Below are 15,705 nucleotides of genomic sequence, written 5' to 3'. Positions count from 1 at the left end.
GTCAACCCTTTCCCAGGAATCGGCCTCATGAAAATAAAAAATAAAATGGCAGATGCAACAAAAACAGGAAATATCAGAAGCACTAATCAAGCAGTATCTGAGGATAGACAAACAGAGTACATGTTTCAGGTCAATGGGTGCTAAGGTCAAGGCAGGAGCATTCACAAACATGTTTGCCAAAAGTGACAAACAGCTGAACCAGCTCGGCTTCTTCAGATTCCTGCCATCATTGGAAAAGGTGTTAGTTATTGGAAATTGATCATTGCTGACTCAGATCACCACTGAAGGAGTTACTCAGGGTAATTCCCCAGGCCCAACTATCTTCAGATGCTTTGTCAATGACCTTCCTGGTGTCTACATGATGCTTGCACAATGTTTAACTTAATTCACAGATCTTTAGTAAATGAAGCAACACACATCTCACGAGGCAAGTCCTATCCAACTCTCAGGCCTGGACTGACATGATAACATTCATGTCACAAAAGTGCCTGGACATTACAATCTCCAACAACAGGAAGTCCAACCATCACTACTTGATGTTGCCTGGGATGGAGCTTCCAGTTACTAGAAGAGCCAGGATAGGCTAGGTCTATATTCCCTGGGGCAGAGCAGGTTAAGAGGGGACATGATTGAGGCATATTAAATTATGAGGGCTTACAGATAAGGCTGACGGCAGGAAAGTATTCACCATATCATAATTGGGTAAAACTAGAGAACATAGAACATAAGGAGTAAGAGATTTAGGGAGGATTTAATTTATGCAGGGAACTTATTTATGCAGAGACTGGCAAGTACAAAGCTTGAATGTGGTGGAAGAACCACTGGCAGCATTTCAGAATTGTCTAGACAAGAACTTGAATTGCTTGGACATACAAGGCTTTGGAGCAAACTCAAAATCACATTCAGATTTATGATGTGAAATCACTTGTTCTGCAGAGCAAGTGCAGGAAGATGAGATTTGCATAGATGGATGCTGACCCACAATTATGAGCCCAAAGTTCAAAGAAAATGTTATTATCAAAGTACGCATATGTCACTATATAAAACCCTGAGATTCATTTACCTGTGGGCATACTCAGCAAATCTATAGAATAGTAACTATAACAGGATCATTGAAAGATCAACTGGAGTGCAGAAGACAACAAACTGTGCAAACGTAAATATAAATAAATAGCAATAAATAACGAAAACATGAAATAACAAGATAAAGAATCCTTAAAGTTCTGGGAACCTCTCAGTGGAAGGCAAGTGAGTGTAGTTGACCACTTTGTTCAAGAGTCTGATGGTTGAGGGTAGTAACTGTTCTTAAACCTGGCATTGCAAGCCCTGAGACTCTTGTATCTTCTACCTGATGGCAGCAGCAAGAAAAGAGCATGTCCTGGGAAACGAGAATCTCTGATGATGAAAGCTGCTTTCCTACGACAGTGCTTCATGTAGATGTGCTCAATGGTTGGGAGGGCATTACCCCGATGTACTAACCAAATCCACTACCTTTTATTGGATTTTCTTTTCAAAGGCAGTGGTGTTTCCATACCAGGTCATGATGCAGCCAGTCAATACACTCTCCACTACATATCTATACAAGTTTGTCAAAGTTTCAGATGTCATGCCAAATCTTCGTAGACTCCTAAGGAAATAGAGGCGCTGTCATGTTTCCTTTGCAATTATACTCATGTGCTTGGTCCAGGACAGATCCTCTGAAATAGTAACAACCAGGAATTTCAAATTACTAACTCTCTTTACCTCCGATCCTCCAATGAGGACTGGCACATGGACTTGGCCTTGCTGACACTGAGTGAGAGGTTGTTGTTAGGACACCACTCAGCCAAATTTTCAGTCTCCCTCCTATATGCTGATTCATTACCTTTGATTCTGCCCACAACAGTGCTGTCATTAGCAAACTTGAATATGGCTTAGAGGCAGGTCACCATGTTCTTCTTGGGCACCTCTATGATTGAAGTCTGCTTGAAGCAGGTGGGTAGCACACACCGCCAAAGTAAGAGGCTGACGATCTCAGTGAACACACCAGCCAGTTGGTCAGCACAGGTCTTTAGTACACGGCCAGTTACCCCATCCGGGTTGGGGGATTTCCTTGGATTCACCCTCCTGAAGGCAGCCCACATGTGGGAGTCAGATACTGAGATCAAAGGATCATCGGGAGATGTGGAGGTCGCGATGGTTCTGATGGTCAAAGCGACTATAGAAGGCATTGAGGAAGCAAAACCCTGCTGACTCCCATGTCACTTGATTTATCTTTATAAGAGCATTCAAGCCCTGCTACTACAGTCAGGCATTCCTCATTGATTCAAGTTTGGTCTGGAATTTCCACTTCACCTGTGAGATGTTTTTCCAGAAATCATACTTGCACCCCTTGTAGCATTCTTGGTCTCCAGACTTGAATGTCTCTGATCTGACCCTCAGCAAATTTCAGGTCTCATGGTTCATCCTGGGCTTCTGATTGGGGAAGGCTCTGATGGAAAAGGTAAGGGGCTGAACAATAAGGTATCTGATAGGAGGACAGCACAGTGCAATAAAAGGAAGGAAGTGGAGAACTAAGGGAAGAGAAGAAAGGGAGTGAATACTCATCAACTGTCTGGATGAGTGCAACTCCAACAACACTCCACAACAAAGTAGACCTCTTGATTCACATTTCATCTACACCCTAAACATTTATTCCCAAATCTATTGTGGCTGCTCTGCACACCCTGTACAAAATTCACTACAATTGCGTAGCTATTCTACCTACAATCTCCACTACAAGGAAGACAATGGAAGTAGGTTCACGAGAGTACCACCATTGCAATTTCCTATCCATTTTGCACACCATTCTGCTGCTCTTCGTCATTATTGGGTCTCAACTAGCAAGTCAGTACAACAGCACCATAGGAATACCTTCAGTTGTAGAAATGGAACAACTCAAGGCAGTTCACTATCACTAGCAGTGTTCCAGGTGTTGAAGGGTGTGAGGGAAGAGAAGTGAGTACAGTTACTATCACAAGGGAGAAGGTGCTTAAAAAGCTGAAAGATCTAAAGGTACATAAGTCACTTAGACCAGATGAATTGCACCCTAGGGTTCTGAAAGAGGTAGCGGTAGAGATTGTGGAGGCATTAGCAATGATCTTTCAAAAATTATTGAACTCTGGCATGGTTCTGGAGGAATGAAACATTCAAAATGTCATTCCACTCTTTAAGAAAGGTAGAAGGCAGCAGAAAGGAAATTACAGACCAGTTAGCCTGACCTCAGTTGGTTGGGAAGATGTTGGAACCAATTGTTAAGGACGAGGTTATAGGGTACTTGGTGACACAGGACAAGACAAGACAAATTCAACATGGTTTCCTTCAGGGAGAATCTTGCCTGACAAACCTGGTGGAATTCTTTGAGATTACAATTAGGATAGATAAAGGGGATGCAGTGGATATTGTACATTTGAACTTTCAGAAGACCATTGACAAGATGCCACACACGAGGCTGCTTATCAAGTTAAGAGCCAATGGTATTACAGGAAAGTCACTGGCATGGTAAGAGCATTGGCTGATTGATATGAGGCAACAAATGGGAATAAAAGGATCCTTTTCTGGTTGGCTGCCAGTGACTAACGGTGTTCCATAGGGGTTGGTGTTGGGGCCACTTCTTTTATGCTGTATATCAATGATTTAGATAATGGAATAGATGGCTTTGTTGCCAAGTTTGCATACAATATGAAGACTGGTGGAGGGGCAGGTAGTGTTGAGGAAACAGGTAGGCTGCAAAAGTACCTAGGCAGATTAGAAGAATGGGCAAGAAAATAGCAAATGAAATACAATGTTGGAAAATGCATGATCATGCACTTTGGTAGAAGAAATAAATGCACAGACTATTTTCTAAGCGGGGAGAAAATCTAAAAATCTGAGCTGCAAAGGGACTTGGGAGTCCTTGTGCAGAATGCCCTAAAGGTTAACTTGCAGATTGAGTCAGTGGTGAGGAAGGCAAATGCAACGTTAGCATTCATTTCAAGAGGTCTAAAATATAAGGGCAGGGATGTGATGCCACTTTACAAGGCACTGGTGAGGCCTCACCTTGAGTATTGTGAACAATTTTGGGCACCTTATCTAAGAAAGATGTGCTGGCATTGGTGAGGCTTCAGAGGAAGTTAAGGGATGATCCGGGAATGAAAGGGTTATTATATGATGAATGTTTAATGGCTGCGGGCTTGTATTCACTAGAATTTAGAAGTCTTGGGGGGGGGGGTGGATTTCACTGAAACCTTTCTAAGGTTGAAAGGTCGGGACAGAGCAGATGTGGAAAAGATGCTTCCTATGATTGTGGAGTCCAGGACAAGAGGGCACAGCCTCAGGATAGAGGGGCATCCATTTAAAACACAGATGCAGAGAAATTTCTTTCACCAGACAGTGGTGAATTTGTGGAATTTGTTACCCCAGGCAGTTGTGGAGGCCAGGTTGTTGGGTGTAGTTAAGGTAGAGATCGATAGGTTCTTGATTGGCCGCGGCATCAAAGGTTATGGAGAGAAGCCAGGGAGTAGGGTTGAGGAGGAGAAAAAAAAAAGTATCAGCCATGATTGAATGATGGAGCAGACTCAGCTTGATAGGCAAAATAGACTAACTCTGCTCCTGTGTCTTGTGGGATATCTTCCTCAGGGCAATGTGGAATGAGCATTGCATGAACTTAAAGAGTCAGCACCATGGGCACTGCCAACAATACCCACATGCCAATCAGAAAGTGGCAAGAATCCACATACTATCTGGACAGTGTGTTACAGGTTCCAGTTTCCATGCTTGTCACTAAAAATCAGCATCAAGTTGAATTTCTATTGCACTAAAACCACTCTGCAAACTAACATGCCTCAGTTTTAATCAGTCCACCCTACTCCCAATCCTCCCTGACACCAGTGACCAAATTTAGGAAGCAAAGGCGATGATGGGAAATAGCATAAAATGAAGTTATGAATTTAAACCTCAATGTGAATTGTACCCTTTGGTGGGAGAGCATTAGAGAAAAAAGTAAACAGTAACTATTTTAAAGACAAGCAGTTCACCAGCACCCATTGGAGAAATGAAAACTGTCAGCCCTCTCCAATGTCCTGCCTAGACAGACCCAAGATCACTGAACAAATGACTTTTTCCTCAAGAAGAGTCCAAGCCACTCAGCAGGGTTAGCCATGATAGTCAGTTCTTTGCTGTCTTTACAGGATGGGCAAAAACTCCATCTTCCATCATAATCCAGATTACAAAATACAAAAGTAACACAAGTAGGCATTGGATAGCAAAAGAAAATGCAGTTGTAAGAGGGAGTAAAACTACTCAAAGATCTTATATTCAGGATTGATTGAATTTTAAACCAAGCAGTGATCTATGTCTGAAGTGCTTGACAAGATTTGCAAACATACGTGTCTACCAGCAGATTTTATGAACTAACAATTTAGTCACACTTAATAAATGTTATGATTCACATCACTATTAATTGGCAATGTTTCCTTACTGATTCTCTAACTTTTAAATGTCAAATTCTACATATAGGGTTATATATTAATAAGTTCAAATAAAAAGCTTTCCACAGTCATCAGCCTCAGATTTTTACAGTTGAATTCTCAAACACACTCAACGTACTGGTTCTTCAATGTAACACAGACAAAACGCTGGAGGAACTCAGCAGGCCAGGCAGCATCTAGGAAAACAGTACAATCGACAGAGTTTCAGCCCGAAACGTTGACTGTACTATTTTCCTGGATGCTGCCAGGCCTGCTCGATTCCTCCAGCATTTCGTGTGTGTTGCTCGGATTTCCAGCATCTGCAGATTTTCTCTTGTTTGAGGTTCTTCAATGTGATTTTTGGTGCTTCACCGATCACACTAGCATGATGAGCAAACACTGCAGAATTACCAGTCGGACAAATTTCTGTCTGGGTGTTACAACTTGCTGGAGATCCCAAGCTAGAGGAGGGTGGATCCTCATAAGGAAGGATTCTACACAGTCAAAAAGTGAGTCCTGTGGGCCTCCTCAGGCAAAGAAACTTCCTGTCATTATTTAATCTTTCCCAGCTCTGACAAAGGGCTTCCAACCGAAAGCAATACATAGAGTTCCACAAATACTGCCTGAACTACTCAGTATTTTCTGTTTTTTATTGAAAAGATTCCTTCACCAGTTCTTAGTCAGGAAATGGCTGGTGGGATACAAGGCCAGATTAAAAATAGAAGATGCATAATAAAAATAAGTGGGAACCAATCAAGGTTTCCACATAATTGGGCATAAGGAGGAATAAAATATCAAGCAAAAGATTGATAAGAAACTATCCCAAGTCCAGAGCATCACATCAGAATGAAAGAAACATACTTGGGTACAAGAAATGAGTAAGAAGAGAGAACTCATCTCCTGGTTCAAAAGCCTTCAATAAGAATTCCCCTGACCCACCAGTGTCTAAAATATTTGTCCATGAAAACAACTCACATATGAATACCAAATGCTTCATAGGAAATAAAGCCCATGGGCTAAGAGAACCTGATTAACTGATTTAACTGACTGTCAAATCAGATGTGACCGCAACCCGATAAATAGCAGCAAAAATAACCAATAACCTAATCAGAGCGAAAATAAATGCACTCACTGCTTAGCTGCAATTTTAAAATACGCTGAGACAAGCAATTCATATAAAACAGCAATTAAAAAAAAAATCACTTAATATATTTTGCCTGAATTCTTTTCAGCATTCATCTTGGTTCCTCACGGAGGCTAATAAAAGTTATAATGATGCAAGAGTAAAGGCAAACAAAGGCTTATATTAATATTATTTACTTGCATAGTTCATATTTTGCCTCAGAAGCCTAACGTCAGCTCACATAACTGAGCTCAAAGTCATTTCCCTTGTTGAATTTAATAATATCAAAAGCAGCCTTACTGCCACTCTTTGCATTGAAAATCAGAGCTAATTGTCCACAATCAAGATTCTACCAACAAGTAATGCAGCACTTCCAGCCCACTGCCAATAATCTCCTAACTGCATTATCAGGTTCATTAATTTTAAATTAAAAACAGTTTCCAAAAATAATTCATTGCTTAAATGAGTCAGTTTTTCCCCTTGTTTTGTTTGTTGAGAAAGCAATGTCTGAATACACTGACTTTATGTGTACATGCTATCCTTTGGCTTATTTTTCAGTGTTCTTCTAGGCAGCGATTACTCTGGAAATCAAATCCCACGTTGGGAGTTACCTCCCTTAATTTAGTGAAGCTTGAACTAGACCTGATCATACAACTCACTTTCGGCTTAAGGTACTATTGGGTGCTACGTCAGCCTAACAATCTATTTTCAACTTTGGTAACAGATGTTTCCCAATGTTATGCATTAATTCATAAATGCTTTTCTAAAAATTTAGTTGTTCATTTTAAATTCCACTGCATTCCCTATACAACCTGTATTTACAAAATAAAAATAATACTCCCAAAACAAAGTCCCCCTGCCCACAAGTTCAACTCCAGGCTTCACAAACTGTCCAGAACACTTCCTTACTCAGCAAGGTACACTGTATATCAAATACGAACTCCCTGGAAGAGACAACTGCTTAATCAGAACAATTCCAGAGGAGATCCATAACTGCAGGCAGTAAAATTGATTTACTGTAAAACCACAATCTTGTTTTACAACAATACTTACAGTTTAATTTATTCTTAATTCCCCATTCAATACCTCAATTAGAAGGTCTGTGCTGCTAAGATATACAAAAGCATCATTCTGAAAAGTTTGAAGTTCAAGTAAATTTATTATGTAAGTACATATATGTCACCATATATAACCGAGATTCATTGCCTTGCAGGCATACTCAATAAATCCATAGAACAACCATCACAGAATCAATGAAAGACCACACCAACTTGGGCATTCACCAAGCAACTTTCAAGTTGGTGCAGTCTTTCATTGTTTGTTATGGCTATTATCACTATTGTTAAGATCTGCACTGCTGAGATGGGCAAAAGTATCATTCTGAAAAGGTGAATAGAATAATAAAGTAAATAAAAAATAATACTGAGGTGAAAATTACATCCACGTGCAATTACTGCAGGTTGCTGGCTTGACTAAAACTAGGGATATTGATACTAATGGTATGCCAGTGCAAAAGATTGTCCTTAAAGTGTGTGTGAGAGAGAGAGGGCGGCGATTGGGGGGGGGAGGCAAGAGCTGGGGAGGGGAACACGAGTGAGAGTGGGGGGGGCTCGAGCGAGGGCGTGAGAGTGCATGAGAGAAGCTGAGTTTATTGCATGACACTTCACAGTGTGACAATTTGACCTTGCACACTAGTGCTGTTGTTGACTTGTCTAACCCACTACTGCACACTCCTTCGCCCCTGAAGCTGGAGTGTTTTCAGATCAGTATAATGAGGGCTGAAGATGCAGCTTAGCCTATTCACAAGGGGAATGAGAAACAGAGAGATTTGCCCAACGACATTTCCTCATTCTTTTTGCTGCAACTGCCCAAGCTTCCACTTGATATTTACCCTGACAGCACAGTCACCATTAATAAAAGGAGATGTTTCCCATAATGCCTGCACACTCCCCTTTAATTTCTGTAAACTCAGGTTGAACCTATGGTGGCCAGTCACAAATCCACTGAGACTTTTTTTTCCATCATCTTACCCAGCCTTTTCTAAGTAAAGAAAATCTGATAAACCAAGTCTAGAATGTTTTAATCAAAAGGTAGCATCATAGCAGACAAACCTAATCAAAAGTTCCAGGAATGTTTCTAACAATATTCATCATATTGTGCATAACCATGTAAAATTTCATTATTGTTAATCCAAATATGAACATTAGTAACTCCGGTCACCAAATTAGTAGATTAATGAAAATCCTCTGGTTCACAAAATATTATACAGGATGGCATGCCACCAGCATCTGCCTCTATCCACATTCATACATCTGTAATTTTGAAAGATCAGTACAAATTTTCCTTCCTTTTCAGTGCTGCTACCCATTTGCGACTGTTCTACAAAGAACTGGGCCAGTATGATTATACTGCTCTGGAGTATTGTGACAAATGTTTCTGAGAAGGATCTTTCTGTAACAGAATTATTGACAGCCCTTTATTTTTAGGATGATACTCCTCTGACAGAAATGCATTGCCTCTGCACATAACTAGGTTCACTTGGCCAATGTGTTTTTCTTAACAATATGAAATGCATGAGCAGAACGAAGCAATCTACTCAATAGCTCAGAACCAGCCGGTGTGTATAGATTACTGATCCAACAAGAGCTTATCAAAAGTGTTTCCAATGAGAATTCAGACATGGTCAGAGAGCAGTGTCAAAATAGCAAAATTACCAGCACAAGCAAATGGCTTTAGTTAAAAGGAAGGCTTCAATAAGGAGAAAGACAATAACAGTGTAGCCCGAGCAGCTCCAAGCCCTATTAAATATTAAACTGTACTTAATGAAAACAAATGTGAAGAGTTCACAAAGTCAGTGAAATGCTCATTCAGGCAATATTGTGAATATAAAGAGGTCACCATTCAGAAAAAAAAACTGAAACTCATGTGGAAGAGGGGAAGCCAAGTGGAAATTTTCTACCAGATCATCTGGGATTTTGAATAATTTACCACAACTAGTCATGAGGTGAGTCATACTAATGGATTGATGAGGCAATTAGTGAGTTGATAAGGCGAAGGAGCTGAGGAATATGGTGAGAAGATGGGCCTATGTGGCCAATCCATCACCCAGCATAATACAAATTCCTCTTCCTTCTAAATATTTCTAATGTGTTCTGCAAAATACTTACTAAACCATTCCTTGGAAGTGTGTTCATCGGCAGTCACACACGTACAATCAAGGAGTATATTATGAACATACTGACCCGTTTTAACCTAGTGATCCTACAACACTCACTGCCTGTCATTGTCTAATAATAAAGGCCAATCAGAACCACCCAGTGATCTGCTGACCTATGCAACAATCACACGGCTCCTCACCCCACCCATGCAGTATTCTCATGCCAAACCGATCAGCAGCAGCTCCAACCCCAGCACATTATACAGGCTTCCAAATAAACCTTATTTTCTTACATTCCCAAATAACTCTCTCTCTCTCCAACCACTGATCCTACCCTTGCCCCTCTGCTGATCCACCAATAGCATGCACAGAATCCCACTTGATGCCTCTTGCATACACTATAACAATAGTATAGGAACGGTCTTTTGTTTTGCAAGACCTGTTCTGTAATACGCATTTCACGCCACTGAATTCTCCTGGAGCCAGCTCAGGGACAAAATATATTGGCAAGACCCGACGCAGACTGGGAGATCGTTTCGCTGAACACCTACGCTCTGTCCGCCAGAGAAAGCAGGATCTCCCAGTGGCCACACATTTTAATTCCACATCCCATTCCTATTCTGATATGTCTATCCACGGCCTCCTCTACTGTAAAGATGAAGCCACACTCAGGTTGGAGGAACAACACCTTATATTCCATCTGGGTAGCCTCCAACCTGATGGCATAAACATTGACTTCTCTAACTTCCGCTAGGCCCCACCTCCCCCTCGTACCCCATCTGTTATTTATTTTTATACACACATTCTTTCTGTCTCTCTCCTTTTTCTTCCTCTGTCCCTCTCACTATACCCCTTGCCCATCCTCTGGGTTTTCCCCCCCTCCCCCTTTTCTTTCTCCCTGGGCCTCCTGTCCATGATCCTCTCATATCCCTTTTGCCAATCAACTGTCCAGCTCTTGGCTCCATCCCTCCCCCTCCTGTCTTCTCCTATCATCTTGGATCTCCCCCTCTCCCTCCCACTTTCAAATCTCTTACTAGCTCTTCTTTCAGTTAGCCTGTCGAAGGGTCTCGGCGTGAAATGTCAACTGTACCTCTTCCTAGAGATGCTGCCTGGCCTGCTGCGTTCACCAGCAACTTTGAGGTGTGTTGTCAGGGGCAAAATGTTAGGTTGTCTTTAACCGCTTGTTTGACCCACTGGATCAAGTGACTTTCCAATTACAACAGCCAGTTGGACCATGTTGTAGTTAACAAAAGATTTTTCTCTAAGTCTCATTCTAAGATTCATCCCAGCCAACACTACCACTTTGATTTAAATCAGCTGTCAAGCATTTATCTAACTATACTGTGCAGAAGGAAGCCATCCATCTCAAACAAAGCCAGCTTGCCCATCTACTTAGATGCATTCCCACATTTACTGTGTTTTATTTTCCCACAATACTTATCCAGCCATCTGCGAGAACTATAATGATCTTAGTTTCAACTGCTGCTTCTGCACCTTTGTTAAAAATAAAGCTTCAAACATCTCCAGATCCACAGTTAAAAAAAAGGTTAATTTATTCCCTCTATCTGTAGATAAACTCCAAGAGGACCACAACTCTGTTGTGGTTTGGAGGCTTGCATGCCTCAATGACCCAGAGAGCTATTTTGTTTGGAGTCAGGGCTTTATGCTCTGGCTCTTGGTGGGGTCACCCATGCCAAATAGGTCAAAGAGTAGGGGAGAGACCAAGAGTGGTCCACCAGTCCTCCAGCTCTGGGGATTCAGCCCAGGGCTAACAACCCTGACTGATAAAACAAAATCGGTACGGAAACTGCAATGAAGGATCCTTCTACATCTGAGTGCAATGCTATTCTTGAGCCTCCACACAGGACTTGCATGGCTGATAGTAATGAAAACTGAGAGGAAGCTACTGATACGATGAAGGAAGCCCTGAACACCGCCAGAGATAGATGACCTTCAGTGCTGCCATAAACGCCAGCGCATTACAGGCAGTAATTATCCTGTGATAAGATGTCCAGTAAAAACATGCTTCCGTATACCGCATCCAGTTTTGAACAACCATATCCAACTTTAACTTTCATACCCTGTGGCATCTACACTTATCAACTTGATGTCACAATTGTAAGAATAGAAGTATTGTTTCAACAAAAATATCCAGTGTATCTGACCTTACTCATATGAACCACAAATTCATAAATGTGCATCAAGAATTCAAAATGCATAGAATAACACTAGATAATTGCTGGTAGAAAGTGAACACGTGCTCAATTGCTCCTTAAACTTTCTGCTTCAGCATTCCATTGTGTTCAAACTAGTTCCCAAAAAACAAGCACATTAAACATACACATTCCAACATTGAATAAATTAAAAATGAAAAAGGCTTAAAAGACTTCATTGAAAATAACTTTCTTTTACACAATAATTACAGTAACTAATAGTTTAAAGTATGCTGTTCCACTCTTAATCCAGTAGTAAACTAGATTTGAATAATGCAACATATAACACATTTGCCAAAATATATTGTTCAACTTCAACCAAACTGCATTCTTGTCAAAATATTACGACCTTTTTGTTGAAAAATTAGTTTCAAAAACCAGAGATATTAAGAAGCTTACAGAGTCATTTAAGAAACAGTCTTCTTCCCAGACTACACAGGGCTAACAAAGAATGTGGAAAATTATCAAAGCTTGAGAACACCTACACAAAACCTGCCACCCAGTGGTGACATCTACTAGCGATCTTCAGTGAAAGATTCTAAGTAGTACCTGATTATTATTAGATCAATCCACATTCTTGCATTTCACAAGCATTTACAAAAGGGCTATTAGCAATCAGCCTATGCAAGATAGTACAGAAAAGGATTTACCAAAGCGTAAGTCTCTCCATCGTGCCCTTGAATGCAGAATCTAAAGGTGCTTTGAATGGACGATAACTCCATCAGTCGACCAGCAACCACTCTCTCCACAAAGTAATATCTAACAAATTATTCAAAAAGAAACATTTCAGTCAGTTCCACTTCCCTTTGCATTCCTCTCCTGAACTTGCAAGAGGAAATGACCCTGTATATGAAAAATCTCTGCAGCAACTCTTCACTTATCACATAATCAGACCATTACCTAAACATAAAATGGGGAAAACACGATCAAGTTACTTTCAATCCAATCAGATTAAGCCTTCAGATCTCCAAGGCTTGGTGAAGCATCTATAATATTGTCAGTCCTGATGTTCATTTTGCCCCAATCTTTTTCAAGAGCTTCCTAAACACTGGCCCCACATTACCATTCACAGGCCAATAGATACATGATCTCCATCCTGCAATCATTTCCCTTCACCTCTTGTGAAAATGTAACAAAAGCAGTCATCATATTCCCAAAGTAAAATGTAAAACCAAGAAGGGATGACAAAGAGAATGAGCATGCATGCAGCAGGAAATGAAGTAAATGTGAGATTCCTAGCAGCTCAAACAGGACTCTATACGAGATTACAGATTAGAACTGTCCATAGCTAGGCAGTTCTGTTACAGTGCAAGGGACAGCAGACTCGGAGATCATAGATTTTAATGCCTAGCCTGGCCAAAGGAAGGGTGTAATGAGATCACAGTCAGTTACAGAGATGAGAGCACAAAATGACAAGATAATTCAGAAAGACACAGTAGGAACAAGTGAAGTGGGAAGATGGAGCATCAAATCAGACATGATGAATAAAAAATAATGAGACAAAGCCACACCACCAGCAGCCCTTCCACTAGGCATTTCTTTCCCTACTTCTGATTCCCCTCCTGCCTCTCCCAGTCATCCTTTCGATGATTCCTCTGTTGTTGGCCATCCTGATCCTTGCCCCATAACACAGGAGAGCTGATAAGCCTTGCCTTTCCTTCAGGGGAGTCTGCTGATAACGGTAGCAACTTCCGCTGGTGACACAGCTATTCAGTGAAACCACAAGATCTTTCAGTGCAGACAGGCAAAAAAGGGCAGTATAGTATGGAAGGGCACTTTCTATCCTGTGTAACTCATGCAAATATAATAGAATCTAATAAAAGAATAATATTCTGAGTTGTGAACACCACCAAATTTTCAGAAGCTTTACTGCAAATGTGAGCCACGTTATTGCATTGTACTACAATTTAGATGCAACTTGTAAGCATCAATATAGAGAAATATTACCTTTCATTTATTTGTCTTTCCAAAGTCTCGTTCATCAAGGGTTGGACCAGCAGTTCAGTGATATAAAGTTTAATTGTATCTGTGAGAACATAGATTACAAACATCAGCAGGATAATAGAATTTGTTCAGAAGCTATTGCTTTTACACAGCAAAGGAATAGGTCAATAAACCATCACACACACTCATATTATGACTGCACTTACGCGCACCTTTCAGTAGTCATTACTCTATTTCCACAGGGTTGAAAAGTAATCAGCATTCAAAACTTCTACTATTAAAATGTGATAAAACATTCTGACTGCAAGAGGATGAATTACAAACAAAAACTCAATTCGTCACAACTCCATGTGATCCCTGTTCACTGGCCTGGTCCCATTAAAACAAGAGACAGGCAGAATGCAATCAAAATCACATGTATTCAACACCATGGCCAATCAAGTGCAACAAATCCACCTTCCTGTCCAATTCTCTGCTCCTCTGGTTCCCCCTAGTGTCCAACAATCTCTCTATCTCAGCCATAATGTTGAAGCATCTACGGGATTTTGAGGTAGGAACTCCAAAGATTACAAATCCCTCTACAAACCCTGTTGCCTTATCAAAGTTTTTGAAAAGTTAACCATTTATCCGTCGACTATAGATACACTTCTAGACTCCAGCAGCTAGCCAGAAGTACTAACCTCTCACCATCAACATAATTATCGTGCACACTAGTACTAAATATTGCAACTTTCCAGACTCAAAGTTAAATTCACCCACTTTAGATAACTCACTTTCTCTGCCTGCAGCCAAATGGCTATTTCTGCTGCAAGTTGCCCATCTGTGATATTCAACTCAGTATTTCTTTACCTATTTGTACAGCCTGACCAGCTGGGCACAACCTACAGCCCTGCCTTTAGCAACATGAAACAAAGAAGCATAATCATTACCCATGTGTCCCTATTAACCCATCTGACCTGGCCTTCCTTTACCACAAATAATCCCTTTCTCCCATCTGCCCCTTCCTGTTCTTTCCTTACAAATTAAAACTTGCTTGTTCTGAGATAATACACTCACTTGCCCAATCTTTGAAATGTTCCCACAACCAATGATCTAATTTTAAGGACTTTATCTCATTATCTCATGTTCTGGTTATTTATTGCTATTTATTTATATTTGCATTTCCACAGTTTGTTGTCTTCTGCACTCTGGTTGATCTTTCATTGATCCTGTTATAGTTACTATTCTATAGATTTGCTGAGTATACTCATAAGAATATGAATCTCAGGGTTGTATATGGTGACATACATGTACTTTATTAATAAAATTTACTTGGACTCTTCATCAAAGTTCTTCAACCTTAAATGTTATATCTTTGCACAGATGGTGACTGACCCACTGAGTGTTTCCAGCACAGTCTGTTTTCCTTTCAGATTTTCAGTAGCTTTGTTTTTTCTGATATTTCCATACTTGACAACTGCTTACAGTCCTGGATCACCATCACATTCCAAGTCTCATGTGGGTGAAATCTAGTGCAAGCCTTTCTTTAGCTGGTCATACAAACAATCCCACCAAGACAATGAATGGTCTTCATCTGTACATTTTAACTGACTCTGTCGTATTTCTTTGTTCTACTCTGAATGCCGGCAAGAACATGAATCTCAGGGTGGTATATGGTGACATATTACTTTGAACTTTGGTGCAACAACTGAAGTCACAAATACAGGAACACAGTGCATGGACAATTTCTGCAACATGTTGGGAATTTACTGCTAGTAAATGCAAGTCCAGTGGATTGAGAGGTAAAGATAAATTTGAGAAGAT

The 15,705-nt window shown here is 40.6% G+C and overlaps 1 protein-coding gene across 6 annotated transcripts in view; it reads right to left on the bottom strand.

The window, feature by feature from the left end:
* ube3d (ubiquitin protein ligase E3D) overlaps positions 1–15,705 on the bottom strand; it is a 268,872-nt gene that overhangs the window by 223,304 nt on the left and 29,863 nt on the right. For all 6 annotated transcript variants that reach the window (XR_011884289.1, XM_072250045.1, XM_072250053.1 and 3 more), the window contains exons 6-7: positions 13,906–13,984; positions 12,609–12,717 (exon numbers count right to left, since the gene is read on the bottom strand). Coding sequence is in view for 5 of the 6 variants with exons in the window: in XM_072250045.1 (XP_072106146.1) it covers positions 12,609–12,717; positions 13,906–13,984 (188 nt within the window). In the remaining variant the exon portion in view is untranslated. The remainder of the gene's footprint in view (positions 1–12,608; positions 12,718–13,905; positions 13,985–15,705) is intronic.

This window comes from Mobula birostris, chromosome 2 (genome assembly GCF_030028105.1).
Source record: "Mobula birostris isolate sMobBir1 chromosome 2, sMobBir1.hap1, whole genome shotgun sequence".
NCBI lineage: Eukaryota > Metazoa > Chordata > Chondrichthyes > Myliobatiformes > Myliobatidae > Mobula > Mobula birostris.
This window is presented reverse-complemented; position numbering and strand designations above follow the sequence as displayed.